A 16,994-nucleotide genomic window follows, 5' to 3' on the forward strand; every position below is an offset into this window, starting at 1 on the left:
GTGTAGGGAATACTGAAGTGTAGGAAATACTGAAGTGTAGGACATACTGAAGTGTAGGGAATACTGAAGTGTAGGAAATACTGAAGTGTAGGAAATACTGAAGTGTAGGAAATAGTGAAGTGTAGGAAATACTGAAGTGTAGGAAATAGTGAAGTGTAAGAAATACTGAAGTGTAAGAAATACTGAAATGTAGGACATACTGAAGTGTAGGAAATACTGAAGTGTAGGACATACTGAAGTGTAGGAAATACTGAAGTGTAGGAAATAGTGAAGTGTAAGAAATACTGAAATGTAGGACATACTGAAGTGTAGGAAATACTGAAGTGTAGGGAATACTGAAGTGTAGGACATACTGAAGTGTAGGAAATACTGAAGTGTAGGGAATACTGAAGTGTAGGACATACTGAAGTGTAGGGAATACTGAAGTGTAGGAAATACTGAAGTGTAGGAAATAGTGAAGTGTAAGAAATACTGAAGTGTAGGAAATACTGAAATGTAGGAAATACTGGAGTGTAGGACATACTGAAGTGTAGGGAATACTGAAGTGTAGGAAATACTGAAGTGTAGGAAATAGTGAAGTGTAAGAAATACTGAAGTGTAGGAAATACTGAAGTGTAGGAAATACTGAAATGTAGGAAATACTGGAGTGTAGGACATACTGAAGTGTAGGGAATAGTGAAGTGTAGGAAATACTGAAGTGTAGGAAATACTGAAATGTAGGACATACTGAAGTGTATGAATGTCAAGTGTAAGTGAATATTGAAATGAACGGAATGCCAACCTGTATGGAATGTTGAAATGTAGGGAATACTGAAATACACAGAATGCAGAAGTGTGCAGAGTACTGAAGTGTACAGCATACAGGAGTGTACGGAATGCTGATGTGCATGTACGGAATGTTGAAGTGTAAGGAATACTGATGTACATGGAAAGCTGGAGCAGACAGAATATCAAGCATACCCAAGTGAACAGAAAATGAACTGTACTGAATTGTTCCATTTGGTTTGGTGATTTCTCTCACAGCTGAACCCCAAACGCGTCTCCGTGTTTCTTTCAGAAGATGAGAGGAAGGATCGGACGGAATAAAGGCGGCGCCTCACTTCCGCTTTTCTTCTCCTTCGTCTGAGTCGCTTCTGAACTCTTCCTCAAATGCCAAGCTTTCAGCGCCGGAGATTCATGAACTCTCCTCTCGTTCCTTGCACTAATCCAGCACACAAAAATAGCTCTGTGTGTGTGTGTGTGTGTGTGTGAGCCTGCCTGCTTGGACACTGCACTGGTCTGTGTCCCATTATGGTACCGTCATTAGATCAGATTAAATAACCTCCATGAATGAGTTATTAATGAGGTCAGAAGGACAAGCTGAGGTGAGAGTCTGTGTGTGTGTGTGTGTGTGTGGTCTGGGGAGAAATGCAGTAAGAGACTGTATTTGCATGACATGCAGTCATTTTTTGTTAATTACGCATCATAAGTCTCCTCAGATTCCTTCACTCCTAATTCACTCACGTTCTCCTCCAGCACTTTTTCGTCCTCCATGTTTTTTACTTTTTAAAGATTTTTTTCTTTTTGCCTGCGTTTCTGTAAAACAGAGAAAAAGGTAAAGGAGACTTAACAGGAAAGTGTTCAGTCCATCAGCAGGAGATGGTGAAGTAGTGAATCCCCACACTGCAGACACGCCTCCGCACTCCGACACATAGCAAACTGGCTGAGATCTCTGAGATGGGAGGGGCTTATTTTCTCTCCCCTGTCAATCACAGCGAGCCGAACCTGATCTCATCTGTGAGGGTCTCTGGGGCGAGAGAGCGCTTCCCGTGAGCTTGTGTTAAATTAAACTGTCAAATTATTTATGCGATGAAACAAAACACTGTAATTGTTGGTAAACTGGTGTGTTGTGTGAGGAATAAAACAATGAGGGAAACGATCAGCTGTGGGGCGGTGGCACACACACACACACACACACACACACACACCTACCTGTAAATATTCCTACACGCCAGGGGTTCTGCTCCCCTTGCTTTCTCTTAATCCCTCATTTCATCAGGCTCTTTTAATAGGAGAAGGGTGTGTGTGTGTGTGTGTGTGTGTGTATGTTTATCTGAGGGGATTGAGTTTCAGAAAAGCCCTGAGCCGACACACACTTGCTGTCACACACTCTGACGCGGCCGTGAGAGCGAGACTGTGCTGTGTTTCTGTCTGACTCTCGTCTCTGTCTTTCCGTCTTGCAGCTCGATCCACAGTCACCATGTCCTCTCCCAGCTCCGGTGGACTCGAGGTTCTCCTCTCTACTTTGGAGGTACATGTGTGTGTGTGTGTGTGTGTGAGATACTGAAGTGTAACCTGGTTCGGTTGTGTGTGTGTTTTACTGTAAAGAGGACGTTATGTCATTAGAATTAAAGCGCTTTATTGTGGTCATTTAATCGGCCATCAGAGTTGAGGAGTTTATTTTTTTCCCCGTTGCCTTGGTAACACCTCGCATTAATGTTCACTAAATGAACATGCCTGGGTTTTAACGTTACACCTTATTCCACGGCACTGATAAATTCTCCCACCTGCTGAACTACATTTCCCATCAGCCCCTGCACACCTCTGTGTATTTCTGTGTATCTCACGTGTCCCAGGCTACATGTTTCACCCTCTTCAGCTTCGTGTTTCTCGTCTCGGCAGTTCTGTTTCATTCTGTGCAAACAGCGGCGCTACGTTCCACTGCATCCTGAACGGCGGGTTTATGAACAGGTTTTAATACATTACCGTTTCCGTAGTAACGGCTCATTCGGGTGTATGGTGGATGTCCACATTGTGTAATCTGTGGGGATGTTTTTATTAGGGGAAGAAGTTTATTTAATACTTGTGGAAGGAGTCTCCAGTTTCAGTGCAAAGGAAAGTCTTCGGAAAAGCTGAGAGAGAGAGATACAGAGGGAGAGATCCAGAGAGAGAGAGAGAGAGAGAGAGAGAGAGAGAGAGAGAGAGAGAGACAGAGATAGAGAGACATGCAGGGCAGAATTCGGCTGATTCCCGTTGATCATAGCTTTACAGAAAAGAACACTCAAATTTTGTAAACATCTTAAATCAAGTAATGAAAACACACTACAGTATAAAGCACTGAAAACCCAAGAGCTCAACCCTAAACCTGTCAGCTGGTCCTGAGACTCACTAACACACTGACCACTAACACTCTGCAGTCTCAGACCGGCACTGCTCAGTAAACTCCAATCAGAGTTAACCAAATGACCGAACAGATGAAGAGAGAGTATCTGGAGCACTGGGACGGTCAGACCCAAACCCATTCCAGATTACACTGTTATCAGGCCCTAAACAGAGAGTATGAACTGGCAGAATATCTCTTCACCATCAGAGATATAAAGCAGAGACAGATCCTGACCAAGTACAGGCTGAGTGACCACTGAGTGACCACAGTCTCGCCGTGGAGCAGGACCGACACAGGAGAACCTGGCTGCCCAGAGAACAGAGACTGTGTGTTCAGTGTACGAGCGGTGAGGTCGAGACAGAGCTGCACTTCCTCCTCTACTGTGAAAAATATCAACAAGAAAGAAACACATTTATTGAAAAAAATCACAAACAAAATTCCAAATTTCTGTAAATGAACAGACCAACAGCATCTTTTTAGGTGAAACTGCAGCCCTCGCTGTCAAATATGTGTCTGAATGTGACAACACACACACACACACACACACAATACACCCAGATACTTACCTTGTCAGTTTTTTCCACTTATTGTTGTTTTTGTTGTTAAATAAGTTTGTAATGTTTACATGCACACATCTAAACATGCCAATAAAGCACTAATGAATTGAAAATTGACAGAGATACAGAGAGAGAGAGAGAGAGAGATACAAAGAGAGAGAGAGAGAAATACAGAGGGAGATACAGAGAGAGAGAGAGAGAGAGAGAGAGAGAGAAAGAGAGAGAGATACAGAGAGAGAAATAAAGAGGGAGATACAGAGAGAGAGAGAGAGAGAGAGAGAGAGAGAGAGAGAAAGAAAGAGAGAGAGAGATACAAAGAGAGAGAGAGAGAAATACAGAGGGAGATACAGAGAGAGAGAGAGAGAAAGAGAGAGAGATACAGAGAGAGAGAGAAATAAAGAGGGAGATACAGAGAGAGAGAGAGAGAGAGAGAGAGAGAGAGAAAGTGAGAGAGATACAGAGAGAGAGAGAAATACAGAGGGAGATACAGAGAGAGAGAGAGAGAAAGAGAGAGAGATACAGAGAGAGAGAGAAATAAAGAGGGAGATACAGAGAGAGAGAGAGAGAGAGAGAGAGAGAGAGAGAAAGAGAGAGAGATACAGAGAGAGAGAGAAATACAGAGGGAGATACAGAGAGAGAGAGAGAGAGAGAGAGAGAGAGAGAAAGAGAGAGAGATACACAGAGAGAGAGAGAGAGAGAGAGAGAGAGAGAGAGAGAGAGAGAGAGAGAGAGAGATACAAAGAGAGAGAGAGAGAAATACAGAGGGAGATACAGAGAGAGAGAGAGAGAGAGAGAGAGAGAAAGAGAGAGAGATACAGAGAGAGAGAGAAATACAGAGGGAGATACAGAGAGAGAGAGAGAGAGAGAGAGAGAGAGAGAGACTTTTTTTTTGACTTTTTACGCATCTTTATTTACACAAGTCACATATAAAAGTCACAGTGACTTAATTAATAAGTAAATAAATAAATAAATAAATAAATAAATAAATACATATTAAAATAAATGTCAATAAATTATTTTAAATATGAGTGATTAGTTTAGTTCTGCTGCAAAGTTAAGTTTCCTTTCTGCAACAGAACACAACACATTATCACAACACCACACACATTTAAACACATCCAAGTCATTCATACTTTTATAAAAATTAAAATCAATTGAAATTCTCGATTTCATCAGCCTTTTCAGAATTTTTATGGCGTCACAGTCAGTGATTTGTGCAATTTGGTTTTTCCGGCTCAGGTATATTGCCATTTTGGCCTGACCAAATATAAAATTAATCAGTTGGCACCTGAACCGGTGTTTTCTGACGTACTTAAAACCAAAAATAAACCACTGAAAAGTAAAAACGACAGAGAGAGAGAGAGAGATACAAAGAGAGAGAGAGAGAAATACAGAGGGAGATACAGAGAGAGAGAGAGAGAGAGAGAGAGAGAGAAATACAGAGGGAGATACAGACAGAGAGAGAGAGAGAGAGAGAGAGAGAGAGAGAGAGAAAGAGAAAGAGACACATACACACAAACACTCAGACACACTCATACACACACACACACACACACACACTTACACACACACACACACACACACGATATTGAAAGACTCACTGTAGAGTCTCACTGACAGATCATCACATTATACTTTTAGATTGTTTATCCTCTCTGCTGTTTATGTGACTTGTATTATATATTGTGTTGAATGTGACTGTAAAAGAATTATCACATTCCCTATCCCGGGTTTAAAGGCGGCTTTTCCCCCGACTCGGAACACCGGGAAGTTTCCTGCTGTAACACACTCAGCACTGGAATGATTTATAATCACACTGTCCATGTCACCCAGTCCAGGACGGGTTCCTCTGGGATTCTGGTTCCTCTCCAGGTTTCTGAGGTTGTTCCTCAGTGCTCCCTCTCCTCATGGACTTCTGTGATGATCTCTGTTCTTAACCTCACTGTGCAGATTGTAGACATGATGTTCCTGCTGTTTGCAGAACGCTGGAGACATCGAGAACATGCTGAACATCATCAATGTGCTGGATGAACTTCTCTCTGCAGGTACACACACACACATGCACACACACACACACACACACACACACACACATTGTCTTACTGTCTTCGTGACAAGCTTCCATTGACATAATAATTTACATACCCACCTAGATCCTCCTTTCTGTCTTTCATTCTCTCTCTCTCTCTCTCTCTCTCTCTCTCCCTCTCTCTGTCTCTCTCTCTCTCTCTCTCTGTCTCTCTCTCTCTCGCTCATGCTCTCTTTCTCTTGTGCTCGCTCTCTCTCTTTCTCTTGCACTCTCTCTCTTTCTCTTGCACTCTCTCCCTCTCTGTCTCTTTTTCTTTCTCTTGCACTCTCTCTCTCTTGTGCTCTCTCTCTCTATCTGTCTCTCTTTTTCTCTTGTGCTCTCTCTCTCTCTCTCTCTCTCTCTCTCTCTCTCTCCATCTTTTGTATCTGTTTTTTGCTGAAATCCTTTTTTTAAAAAAAATTATCTCAATCGGGTGTGTTTCATGTAAATTAGATGTAAATTAGGGGCGTGTCCGATGCAAATCACATGCAAATGATGATTAACTCTGATAAGACACTTAAAAAAAAAATAAAAATAAAACCAATTAATAACGTTTCATTCGAAAATCCCGTCCCTTTGAGTTTTAAGAATCCTTTCATTCCAAACATTTTTAATCAATCACTTAAATCACTTTGTAGATGTAATAGAGTGTGTTATTATTACGCCGGGGTTAAAAGTGTGTTTAAGGATTCCGAAAGTGCTGAAAGTACAAACTCATTTCACTCGGCACTAATGAAATCTTTATTTGAGCGTTTGACATTTCCGACTGTTTCACGCTGAATATTTAAATTTCACACACTCGGAGACTGAACAGGGTTTTTTTTGCTGTGACGTGACATGCCTCTGATCCTGTAATCCGGAGTTAATTTAGCATAAAGTAATTAAGCGCCATTATTCTCCTGCTGCTGGCGCTAATCAGGAAACTCTCTGTGCTGAAAGTTTCTAAAAATCGCCTGCAGAAAGCCGAAAATAAGCCGCAAAGTCATTAACATCCTGTGCTGGTGGCTATGAGTTATGATTTATGATTTATTAAATTATGCAGTTATACTATTTATTTTTTGTTTATTTATTTGTTTGTTTTTCGTTATCTTTTTCTCTTTCATTTCCCTACTTTCCTTCAAATGATTTCTATCCTTTCATTGAAATCCTCTTTTAAAGTCTTTATTATTTTAATTTTATGATGTGAGCATTTATTTATTTATTTTTATTTATTTTCCTTCCTTCATTTAGGAATGCCTCATTAAGAATTGATGATGCTATTAATAATCTTTATTTTTGCGATAGTTCGATGAATTCGTTTCTTCCCCTCTTTCTGTTCATGTTGTTTTTAGTGTTATTTCTGTTTTTATTTTATTTTCCTGCTATGTTAAATAAGGTTTAACCTTGGAGCTGTACATGTGTGTAAAGACTGTGAATGAAAACAGTAATTGTTAATAATCACTGAGGGGTGTGTGTGTGTGTGTGTGTGTGTCTCAGGTACAGACCGGCGTATTCACCACATGATCTCTAAAGGAGGAAGTGAAGCTCTTCTCTCAGCGCTGGTGAAAACGGCTCGGTCCACGAGTACAAACTTCACACTGCTGCTGCCCACACTGCACCTCCTCGCTAAGGTGGGACACAGAGGTGAGACACGCAGAGAGACAGATAGGAGGAGGAGGGAGGAAGGGAGGGAGGGAGAGAGTGAAAGAGAGAGAGAGAGAGAGAGAGAGAGAGAGAGAGAGAGAGAGAGAGAGATGCAGATAGACAGAGAGTCGCAGAGAGGCAGACAGATAGGGAAGGAGAGAGAGATGTAAAAAGAGAGAGAGAAAGAGAGAGAGTGAGAGATGCAGAGAGACAGACAGATAGGGAAGGAGAGAGAGAGAGAGAGAGAGAGAGAGAGAGACAGATAGGGAGAGATACAGAGAGAGTGAGAGACAGAGACAAAGAGAGCAAGAGAAAGAAAGAGGTGGAGCATGGAGTATTATAGTATATTATAATACAGTATAGTGTAGCATAGTATAATATTAGACTGATAGATTATAATAGAGTACAGTGTAGTAAAGTGTAGTATAATCTAGTAGAGTGTAATATAATCTAGTAGAGTGTAATATAATCTAGTAGAGTGTAGTGTAATCTAGTAGAGTGTAGTGTAATCCAGTAGAGTGTAATATAATCTAGTAGAGTGTAGTGTAATCTAGTAGAGTGTAGTGTAATCCAGTAGAGTGTAATATAATCTAGTAGAGTGTAGTGTAATCCAGTAGAGTGTAATATAATCTAGTAGAGTGTAGTGTAATCTTTAGAGTGTAGTATAATCTAGTAGAGTGTAATATAATCTAGTAGAGTGTAATATAATCTAGTAGAGTGTAGTGTAATCTAGTAGAGTGTAATATAATCTAGTAGAGTGTAATATAATCTATTAGAGTGTAGTGTAATCCAGTAGAGTGTAATATAATCTAGTAGAGTGTAGTGTAATCTTTAGAGTGTAGTATAATCTAGTAGAGTGTAATATAATCTAGTAGTGTAATATAATCTAGTAGAGTGTAGTGTAATCTTTAGAGTGTAGTGTAATCCAGTAGAGTGTAATATAATCTAGTAGAGTGTAGTGTAATCTAGTAGAGTGTAATATAATCTAGTAGAATGTAGTGTAATCTAGTAGAGTGTAATATAATCTAGTAGAGTGTAGTGTAATCTAGCAGAGTGTAATATAATCTAGTAGAGTGTAATATAATCTAATAGAGTGTAGTGTAATCTAGTAGAGTGTAATATAATCTAGTAGAATGTAGTGTAATCTAGTAGAGTGTAATATAATCTAGTAGAGTGTAGTGTAATCTAGTAGAGTGTAATATAATCTAGTAGAGTGTAATATAATCTAGTAGAGTGTAGTGTAATCTAGTAGAGTGTAATATAATCTAGTAGAGTGTAATATAATCTAGTAGAGTGTAGTGTAATCTAGTAGAGTGTAATATAATCTAGTAGAGTGTAGTGTAATATAATGTAGTAGAGTGTAATATAATCTAATAGAGTGTAGTGTAATCTAGTAGAGTGTAGTGTAATCTAGTAGAGTGTAGTGTAATCTAGTAGAGTGTAGTGTAATATAATGTAGTAGAGTGTAATATAATCTAATAGAGTGTAGTGTAATCTAGTAGAGTGTAGTGTAATCTAGTAGAGTGTAGTGTAATCTAGTAGAGTGTAGTATAATCTAGTAGAGTGTAGTGTAATCTAGTAGAGTGTAGTGTAATATAATGTAGTAGAGTGTAATATAATCTAATAGAGTGTAGAATAGTCTATTTCAGTACAGTATACTCCAGTACACTACGGCACAGTGTAGTACAGAACAATGATCCTGAGCGATGTCGTATTCTCGCTGTTATTTCCAGACCGTATGATCGGTGTGAAAGCGGAGAAAGCCGACGCCGTGTTACTGACACTCAGACTTTTACAGCAAAACTCGGAAAACGACAGGAGAGCGGCGGCGTGTCTGTGGGTCATCGCCACCTTCTGCTCCTCAGGTCAGTTATTTCTCTCAGCAGCCACCTGAACTGTCTGTAGCTCCACAGTGAGATCAGCTGGTTAATGATAGCTCTCCTGCACTATAGCTCTTTCTTCAGTAAACCTTGCAAACCTCTGAGGCCAGTCCATGTTGCATCGATTTGCATTATATGGTCGATGATCGATGATCGTGATGGAGCGATTTTTAGTACGAATCAGTTCCCAGTAAAATCTCTCTGCTGCATTAGCACTTCCTGTTTACCTTCCTGCTTGGTTTTTATGGCAAACAAGTGATAACTGCACCAGTCCCAAATGAAAAAACAGTCATTTGTTTGAATTCAGAATATTTGTTGAGATGATGATAGTGTGTGTGTGTGTGTGTGTGTTAGAGACAGAGAGTGACACTGTGTTATTCTCTTGCTTATCAGTGAATGTTAATCCTTCATATATATTTATATGAATATGATTTTAATTCATTCTGGAGGTGAGTTCTTGAGGCGAAAATTTGGATTGTGAAACAAATTTTCCCATAAGAAATAATGTAAATGCAGATAATCCATTCCAGCCACCCAACAATATTACCAATACTAAGAGCTCACTAGGGAGCTCACAATGGGAGGGTTGCATCCTACATAAAACCTGTGCCAACATGCGGACCAAATGATCTGCTGTGGTGACCCTGAACAGGGAGAAGCCGAAAGAACAATAGCCAATACAAAGCTTATGTAAACTGTATGGCTGCTTACAAAGAACTGACCCATGCCAAGCATTCCGTCAAGGGTCTTCACAGGAAGTCATGCCACCAGGCTTGGGCTAAAAATAGAACAGACCACCCATGCCACCAATCTGTCAACAGAAAAAACGCCCAAAACTATCATCTAGCTTTTGAACGCATGCTGAAGGCAATGTTGGTATTGTGGGTTAACTCTTTCCAAACAGCTTTCTCTAACTGGAAAAAATATATATAAAAACTATCTTTGGTTGGATTTCCACTCACGCGAACAAGTCTTGAACGGCTTCCGGACGTATGGGCAACTTAGCTGGGGTTCGGTTCAGTTTGGTTCATTCATAAGCTGAAAATGCTTCATATGCCGATGCACAATTTCTTGAAAAAAATCAATTCTGTATAAATTCCACTATATATATTTAAACATTGAAACCAATTAAAAATAATCAACATCCCACACTATAATACAAGTACAAATGAAAAAATATATATATATATATATAATTTATTTATTCATATAAAAATAAAGAACCAGTTGAAACCGGTGGTATGTGTTAGGGGTTATGCATTGGGTGTTATGTGTCAGGTGTTAAGTGTTGGGGTTAAGCATTGGGGGTTAAGTGTTAAGTGTTGGGGTTAAGCATTGGGGGTTAAGTGTTAGGGGTTAAGTGTTCAGAAGAAGATTTTGCTTTAGATCAGCACTGAGGTAACACTTTGATAAATTTTGACTCATTTCTACATTTCTACAAATCAGTGATTTGTTGTTTGTTAACATTTTAATTTGAGGTTCAGGAATAATCTTATTAAAATCAAGCTTTTTGTTGTTTTTACTTCTTAAATTCTAATCTCTGATTCATTACCAATTCATGAATAATAATTAGGTTTGGTTTATTGTGTTGAGTTCAGTGTTTGTGTTGAGTTTAGTGTTTAATGTGTTGAACCATGGCTGCTGTGTGAACACAGCTTTCAGAGTTCAGTGTTTTACTGTAATAGAGATGATGTTAATCAAATAATCGAGGTGTGTGTGTGTGTGTGTAGTGTCCACTGCAACGCTGCTAGGAGAGAATCGAGCTTTGGATGTTGTGTTTAAGCTGATAACACCACCTGCTGCAAAACGCACTCACACGGTCAAGTGAGTCTCACACACACACACACAGAGGAAAATCACTTTCACTACAGTTAGTGATGGAAGGTAATCTGCACAATCAGATAGAGATCAGACATTATGGGTTAAGGACAGTAACAGCTGTAGTGATGGAAATTAGCATTAACGCCGTAACTGCAAGTCACTGAGTAGGAACATGATGGGATCTGCACCGAGACCCGAGGAGGAAAAGGAACATGAACAGAATATAACAGAAACATCATACAAAAAAATCAAACAAGACTCTATCACACGTGACTCCTGCTACAGGCTGCTAGCTAGTGGAGTTTTCGCACAAACACATTCAGTCCCCCAGCGTACAGTCTAGCAGCTGATTAGCGTGGGTTTATTCAGCTGTACTCAGGGTTAATATCATTAATCAGGGTTGCCAGATTTCAGCCCAAATTCACCTCAGTATAAAACACAGTCCCTGAAACTAGCCTGAAAACTTCTGTCTCCTTTTTCTGCACACATCACCCTCCATAATCCTGTGCATCACACACACACACACACACACACACACACAGTCTGCACCTACACTTTCCCTTTGCGTGTAAACATATAACAATGTTTGCAATAAATCGCATCAAATTATTTGTCCACAGAATATTTTTCAACTAGCTCAATCTGGCAACCCTTTAAGTCATTATTCTGTGTTCTGCCCCTCCCCTGTGCGTGAGGCAACGTGATTCCTGCCCCAATAGACCTCCATTAGCGTGTTAGTGTTTGTTGTAGTTCAGATGTTTGACCACTAGGTGCAGTAGTAACTGTAGGGAGGTGAAAGAGGCAGTGAGCACGCTGCACAACGTTACACAACATCCAGAAAGAGCAGCAAAGAGACACAACATCCGATTATATCCGTCACACTGAGAGATTTATTTTTGAAATAGTTAGCGAGGTTATTTGGATTTAATTAAACTTAAATTGTTGTAAACGAGAACGTTGTGAAGATTAACTCTGAACCCCAGACACTGATGAACCTTTTAAATGAAATCATTAATATTTTACTATTAAATAGATCTGAAAGTTTTTTTAGTGTGGAAAGTTGACACAACATTCATAATTTTATTTAAATACGATTTTTCTATATTGCAATTTCACCACCAACACAACTACACTGTTTATTTATTTTTATCTAATAACTGTTTTATCTTCCAGGGCCGCCGTCGACGCCTTCGCTGCTCTCTTATCTTCGAGTAAGTTCTTTCTCCTTCTCAGCGCTTAGCTGTAATATGAGCGTTTCATTATCACGCTATTATACACTGATGCTGTATCAATTAGCGCTGCTGCTGTTAATGGACTTTTAATGAAAGATGGGATGTTTACTGTCGCTTATGAATAATTCAGAGCTGTTAGAAAGGGTTTTAATGGGAAAAAGTGAAGTGAAAAAATAAGCATGACAGGAAGGATTCACACACACCTGGTTCCCCACGAGACTTTCTGCAGTTCTGCATCATATCCTGCGGTAATGACCAAATCCCAAGATCGCAAAGGTCGGCACACAGTGGACATGGAATTAGTTTTATCAATGTTTCCGAAATTCACAATTCTCTTCATTCTAAGACACTGTGACCTGATTGGACAGTTAGGTATCACAGTCAATCTGTGTTTTTACTGATTATCAGTCTGACCTTTTAGCCACACAGCTGATCACCACTGATACGTATATATATATATATATATATATCACTGTCCTTTTTGAAAACCAATCACTGATCACCATCATTCCACTGACCAATCACTAATCACTGTCCTTTTTGAAAAACAATCACTGATCACCATCATTCCATTGACCGATCACTGATCACCATCTATCCACTGACTGATCAATGATCACTGACAATCTTGAGAACCAAGCACTGATCACTATCGTTCCACTGACCCAACATTGAACACCATTGACTCCCCTGATTGTGGCCATTGACAAATCGCTGATTCACATTGCTCCCCGTGACCCAGCACTCAACCCCATTGTTTCCAATCACTGATCACTCTTCCAAAAATCAATCACAGATCACCATTATGCATTATTTTCCTTATCACTGATCACCATTCTGTTTAACAATCCATCACTCATCTCAACCAATAACTGATCACCAGTATTCTCGAAAACCAATCACTGATTCTCATGCTTTCCATCAACTAATCAAAGGCCGCTTTTATTCAGATCAACCAATCACTAATCCTTAATGTTCCCATCAACAAATCACTGACCCCTGTTGTTTCCATTAACTAATCACCAGTTGCTACTGTTCCCATCAACCAATCACTGATCCCTATTGTTCCCATCAACCAATCACTGATCCCTATTGTTCCCATTAATTAATCACTGGTTGCTATTTTTCCCATAACCAATCACTGATCCCTAATGTTCCCATCATCCAATCAGTGATCCCTATTTTCCTGAACAACCAATCACGGTTTGCTCCACCTCTCCACCTCTGTCTTCTTTCTCTTTTGTTTTATTTACAGTAATGAAGGCGAGTTGTAACAATCCTTCATATCTATTTCCCGACTTATCACCACTGTTGCTTCATTTTGCTCTAGAATTAGACACGTTCTGAACGTGAAATGTAAATAGCTCATGTGTTGAGCTGTGAGAAGAGACACATTTTTCTACACCTAATCTGCTCCGTTCTGGTAAAACTCCTCTAGGCTTTAAGTTGTGTCGCGTCAGAAAGTCTTCCTTGTTCATGTGGCATGTTTCGCTATGCAAATGATCATGACAATTTAACAGAAATGCAGATTAGTTCATGACATCATCTGGTGTCCTGAGGCAGATTTTTTTGTGGGCTTGCACTAGGAACCTTCCCCTGAAAAAAGCTTTTAGCTCAGCTGCTTTTAAAATCCTTAAATCTGCGATGCAATGCGAGTGTAAAAGCAGTGTAGAGTGAGGAAAGTGTCATTGCATGTCCGGCCTGCAGGGGGAGCTGTGACTCTGCTGGATTCAGACTCCACAGAAAGAAAGCACTGTATGAACGCATGCGTTTTGCTGTCAATTGCTCTGCTGTTGAATAGGCTGAAAAAAAGAGAAAACGGTTGATGTCATTAAAAGAGCAACACACACACACACACACAAAGCTTTCTTCTGCTGCACCTCTGCAACATCTCAGACTGCTATCCTGATATCTATTTTTTATTTCTCTGTTCCAGGTCGTGTCTTTACAGACTTTTCAGAAACACAAATGTAATGTTTATTTTTAACACTTCCACGGCTCCAGCTTCCGCATCAGGGAGACAGTGAGCTCCTAAATGTACGTTAAAGGGGAACTCATTTACGAACAGACGTTAATGAGAAACACAGCATCCGAGATCTTAAAACTGATTTATTTCAATCCACAGATGTTGCTTTCCAAAATGATCCTTCTTGGATTTGCTTTAGACTGAAAAACTCGATACAGCTAAAAGTATCTGGACTCCTGACCTTCACACCCAGATGTGCTTCTCCTGCAAACTGTCTGTCTCTTTTATCTTCACTGGAACTCAAACCCTGCTCCATCATGACAATGTTCCTGTGCACAAAGCAGCTCCATGAAGACGTGGTGTGGAGGTGAAGGTTGGAGTGAAGATCTCAAGTGTCCTGCACAGAGCCCTGTCTCTGACTCAGGATGTGGTAGCTTAGTGGTTAAGGTGTTGGACCACTGCATGAAAGGTCCCCACTGGTCACCGCTGCTTCAGCTGGGACCTCAAGCAAGGCCCTTAACCTTCGAATAAAATGAGATAATAATGTAAGTTGCTCTGGATAAGGGCGTATGCTGAAATGTAATTGACTCAACTTAACACTCAACACTTTTGGGATGAACTGGAGTCTCCTCAACATCAGAGTCTGATCTCACTAATGCTCTTGTAGTTGAATGATCACTAATCCACAGTGGAAGAACTTCCAGAAGAGAAGAGTGGAGCTGAAGGGTAAAAGAGAATACATGTGGAGCAAGATGATCAACAAGCACATATGGGTGTGATGGTTGGGGTGCACAAACTTTTGGTCATTCTATACCCCTTTTATACATGCACTAAATCACAGATTATTGCTCCCTTCATTCACTGGTTTATTTAACACCATCAGAAACCCCAAGATATAATGTCACCATGACAACCACAAGTTAGCAAGCTAGCGGGTTAAGGATGTTCTGCGGGTAGATCCCAGGTATGAAGATATTCTCCTCTGGTAATTTGCATGTTTAGTGACGTCACTAACCGAGCGCATGTCTAGCTCCGCCCTCAAATCAGTTTTACACGGAAGGCTGGAAGGAAGTCGTTTGCGTTTTAAACAGAAGAATGATAAAGGAGCACTGGAAAAGGAGACCACATCAGCATGAGAGACAAAAAAGATTGATGAAAACATCAAAATGTTGAATTATTGCCAATTCAAATGATTTAATTAGCTGAAACAAGTGTCAGTTTTATTTATTTATTTGTTTGTTGGTTTATTTATTTACTTACTATTTTCATTTCTTTTTCAATAAAGTGAGTTTAAATACAGCAGCTGGCCTTTGAAGCACTTTGAAGCATTAAAAGCTGAAGAGAGATCAGAAAACACACACACACACACACACACACACACACACACACAGAAGCCAAGGGAGTTATAAAACCCTGGCATTAATATTTCACAGAGCCATATTAGTGTAGGAGCCTCACATGTACACACACACACACACACAATGTGACAGACACACTGTGTTAAGGTGTTATTGCGCTCTGTACATGTGTATGTTAAGACTTTCTGACAAATCAGACTCCTGCCTCCGACAGCGCTGTGGTGTAACGTGACTTTAATTGTGTTTCAGAGGAGAACGCTCGCCTGGCGGTCGGGAAGGGTTACATCTCAGGCTTGCTGAGTGTTTATGAAAACTGGCACAGACAGGACACACAGAATGAACACATCGCCGTACGGAGAGCGTTCCTCCACTGCCTCCACAGAGCCGCCAAGACCAGCGCCGCGAGACACGCCCTCCTCTCTGAGGGAGGAGTCACTGTGCTGTACAACACCACACAGGTACTGCACTGCCGAATCCCCACCCCCCACCCCAAACACACACACTGAGCACCGGTGGGGGAACAAAAGCTAAGGTCTGGTGGGTGTGGTTTTCATAGAGTGGGTGTGGTTTATATAGCTAACACATCAATCATCTGTGTACTTTCACTGGTATTTAAATAATTATTAAAATGATATTAAATGATCATTAATATCAATGAAATAGTTCATAAAAACTTTTAAATATTAAACAATAACAAATGATTGGTCAAAGTTATTAAATGTTTCAGTTATTAACTGTTGTGAAATGTTCATTAATTTATTATTACATGTTATTAAGTGTTATTAAGTGATTATTACATTATTAAGCGATTATTACGTTATTAAGTGATTATTACATCTTTTAAGCGATTATTACATGTTATTAAGCGATTATTACATGTTATTAAGCGATTATTACATGTTATTAAGTGTAATGAAGTGTTTACTAGATGTCTTTTTGTCTAGGCATGTTTGGTGATGAAGGCCTCAGAGTCTCTGGTGGAAAGTGCAGTTCAGCTCATGAGGAAATGTCTCCCAAAACTTCCTCTTCCTTTAAGTTCAGATCACAGCACATACAGCTTCCTACTTCCTGGACACCCTGCGGAGGCCTGGGAGTCTGACTCAGGAGCCAATGGTAAGTGATAGAGCTGGTCATGTGACTCAGTGTGTTGACTGCTCCTGGACATTTCCTGGAATTCACACTTGTAGACAGGGTCATTTCTTTTGCCACAGTTTTCACTCGCTAGGTTAGCTTTCGCTCGCTAGGTTAGCCTTCTCTATTTGGCTATGATACAGACATCACGGTCAAGTGAAATGAGCCTTTCACCTGTCGGCTCAGTGTGTGTGTGTGTGTGTGTGTGTGTGTGTG

The 16,994-nt window shown here is 40.1% G+C and overlaps 1 protein-coding gene across 4 annotated transcripts in view; it reads left to right on the top strand.

The window, feature by feature from the left end:
- The window catches only part of LOC131357335 (cytosolic carboxypeptidase 4), a 124,975-nt gene that overhangs the window by 30,833 nt on the left and 77,148 nt on the right, over window positions 1–16,994 (top strand). For 2 of the 4 annotated variants that reach the window (XM_058396256.1, XM_058396257.1), the window contains exons 2-9: window positions 2,223–2,290; window positions 5,681–5,744; window positions 7,244–7,390; window positions 9,124–9,255; window positions 11,001–11,094; window positions 12,265–12,302; window positions 15,897–16,105; window positions 16,592–16,760. In XM_058396256.1, the coding sequence (XP_058252239.1) occupies window positions 2,223–2,290; window positions 5,681–5,744; window positions 7,244–7,390; window positions 9,124–9,255; window positions 11,001–11,094; window positions 12,265–12,302; window positions 15,897–16,105; window positions 16,592–16,760 (921 nt within the window). Of the gene's footprint in view, window positions 1–2,222; window positions 2,291–5,680; window positions 5,745–7,243; window positions 7,391–9,123; window positions 9,256–11,000; window positions 11,095–12,264; window positions 12,303–15,896; window positions 16,106–16,591; window positions 16,761–16,994 lie in introns of those variants that run through there. The other 2 variants (XM_058396258.1, XM_058396259.1) reach the window with 2 other exon arrangements.

This window comes from Hemibagrus wyckioides, linkage group LG08 (assembly GCF_019097595.1).
Source record: "Hemibagrus wyckioides isolate EC202008001 linkage group LG08, SWU_Hwy_1.0, whole genome shotgun sequence".
In the NCBI taxonomy this organism is placed as follows: domain Eukaryota; kingdom Metazoa; phylum Chordata; class Actinopteri; order Siluriformes; family Bagridae; genus Hemibagrus; species Hemibagrus wyckioides.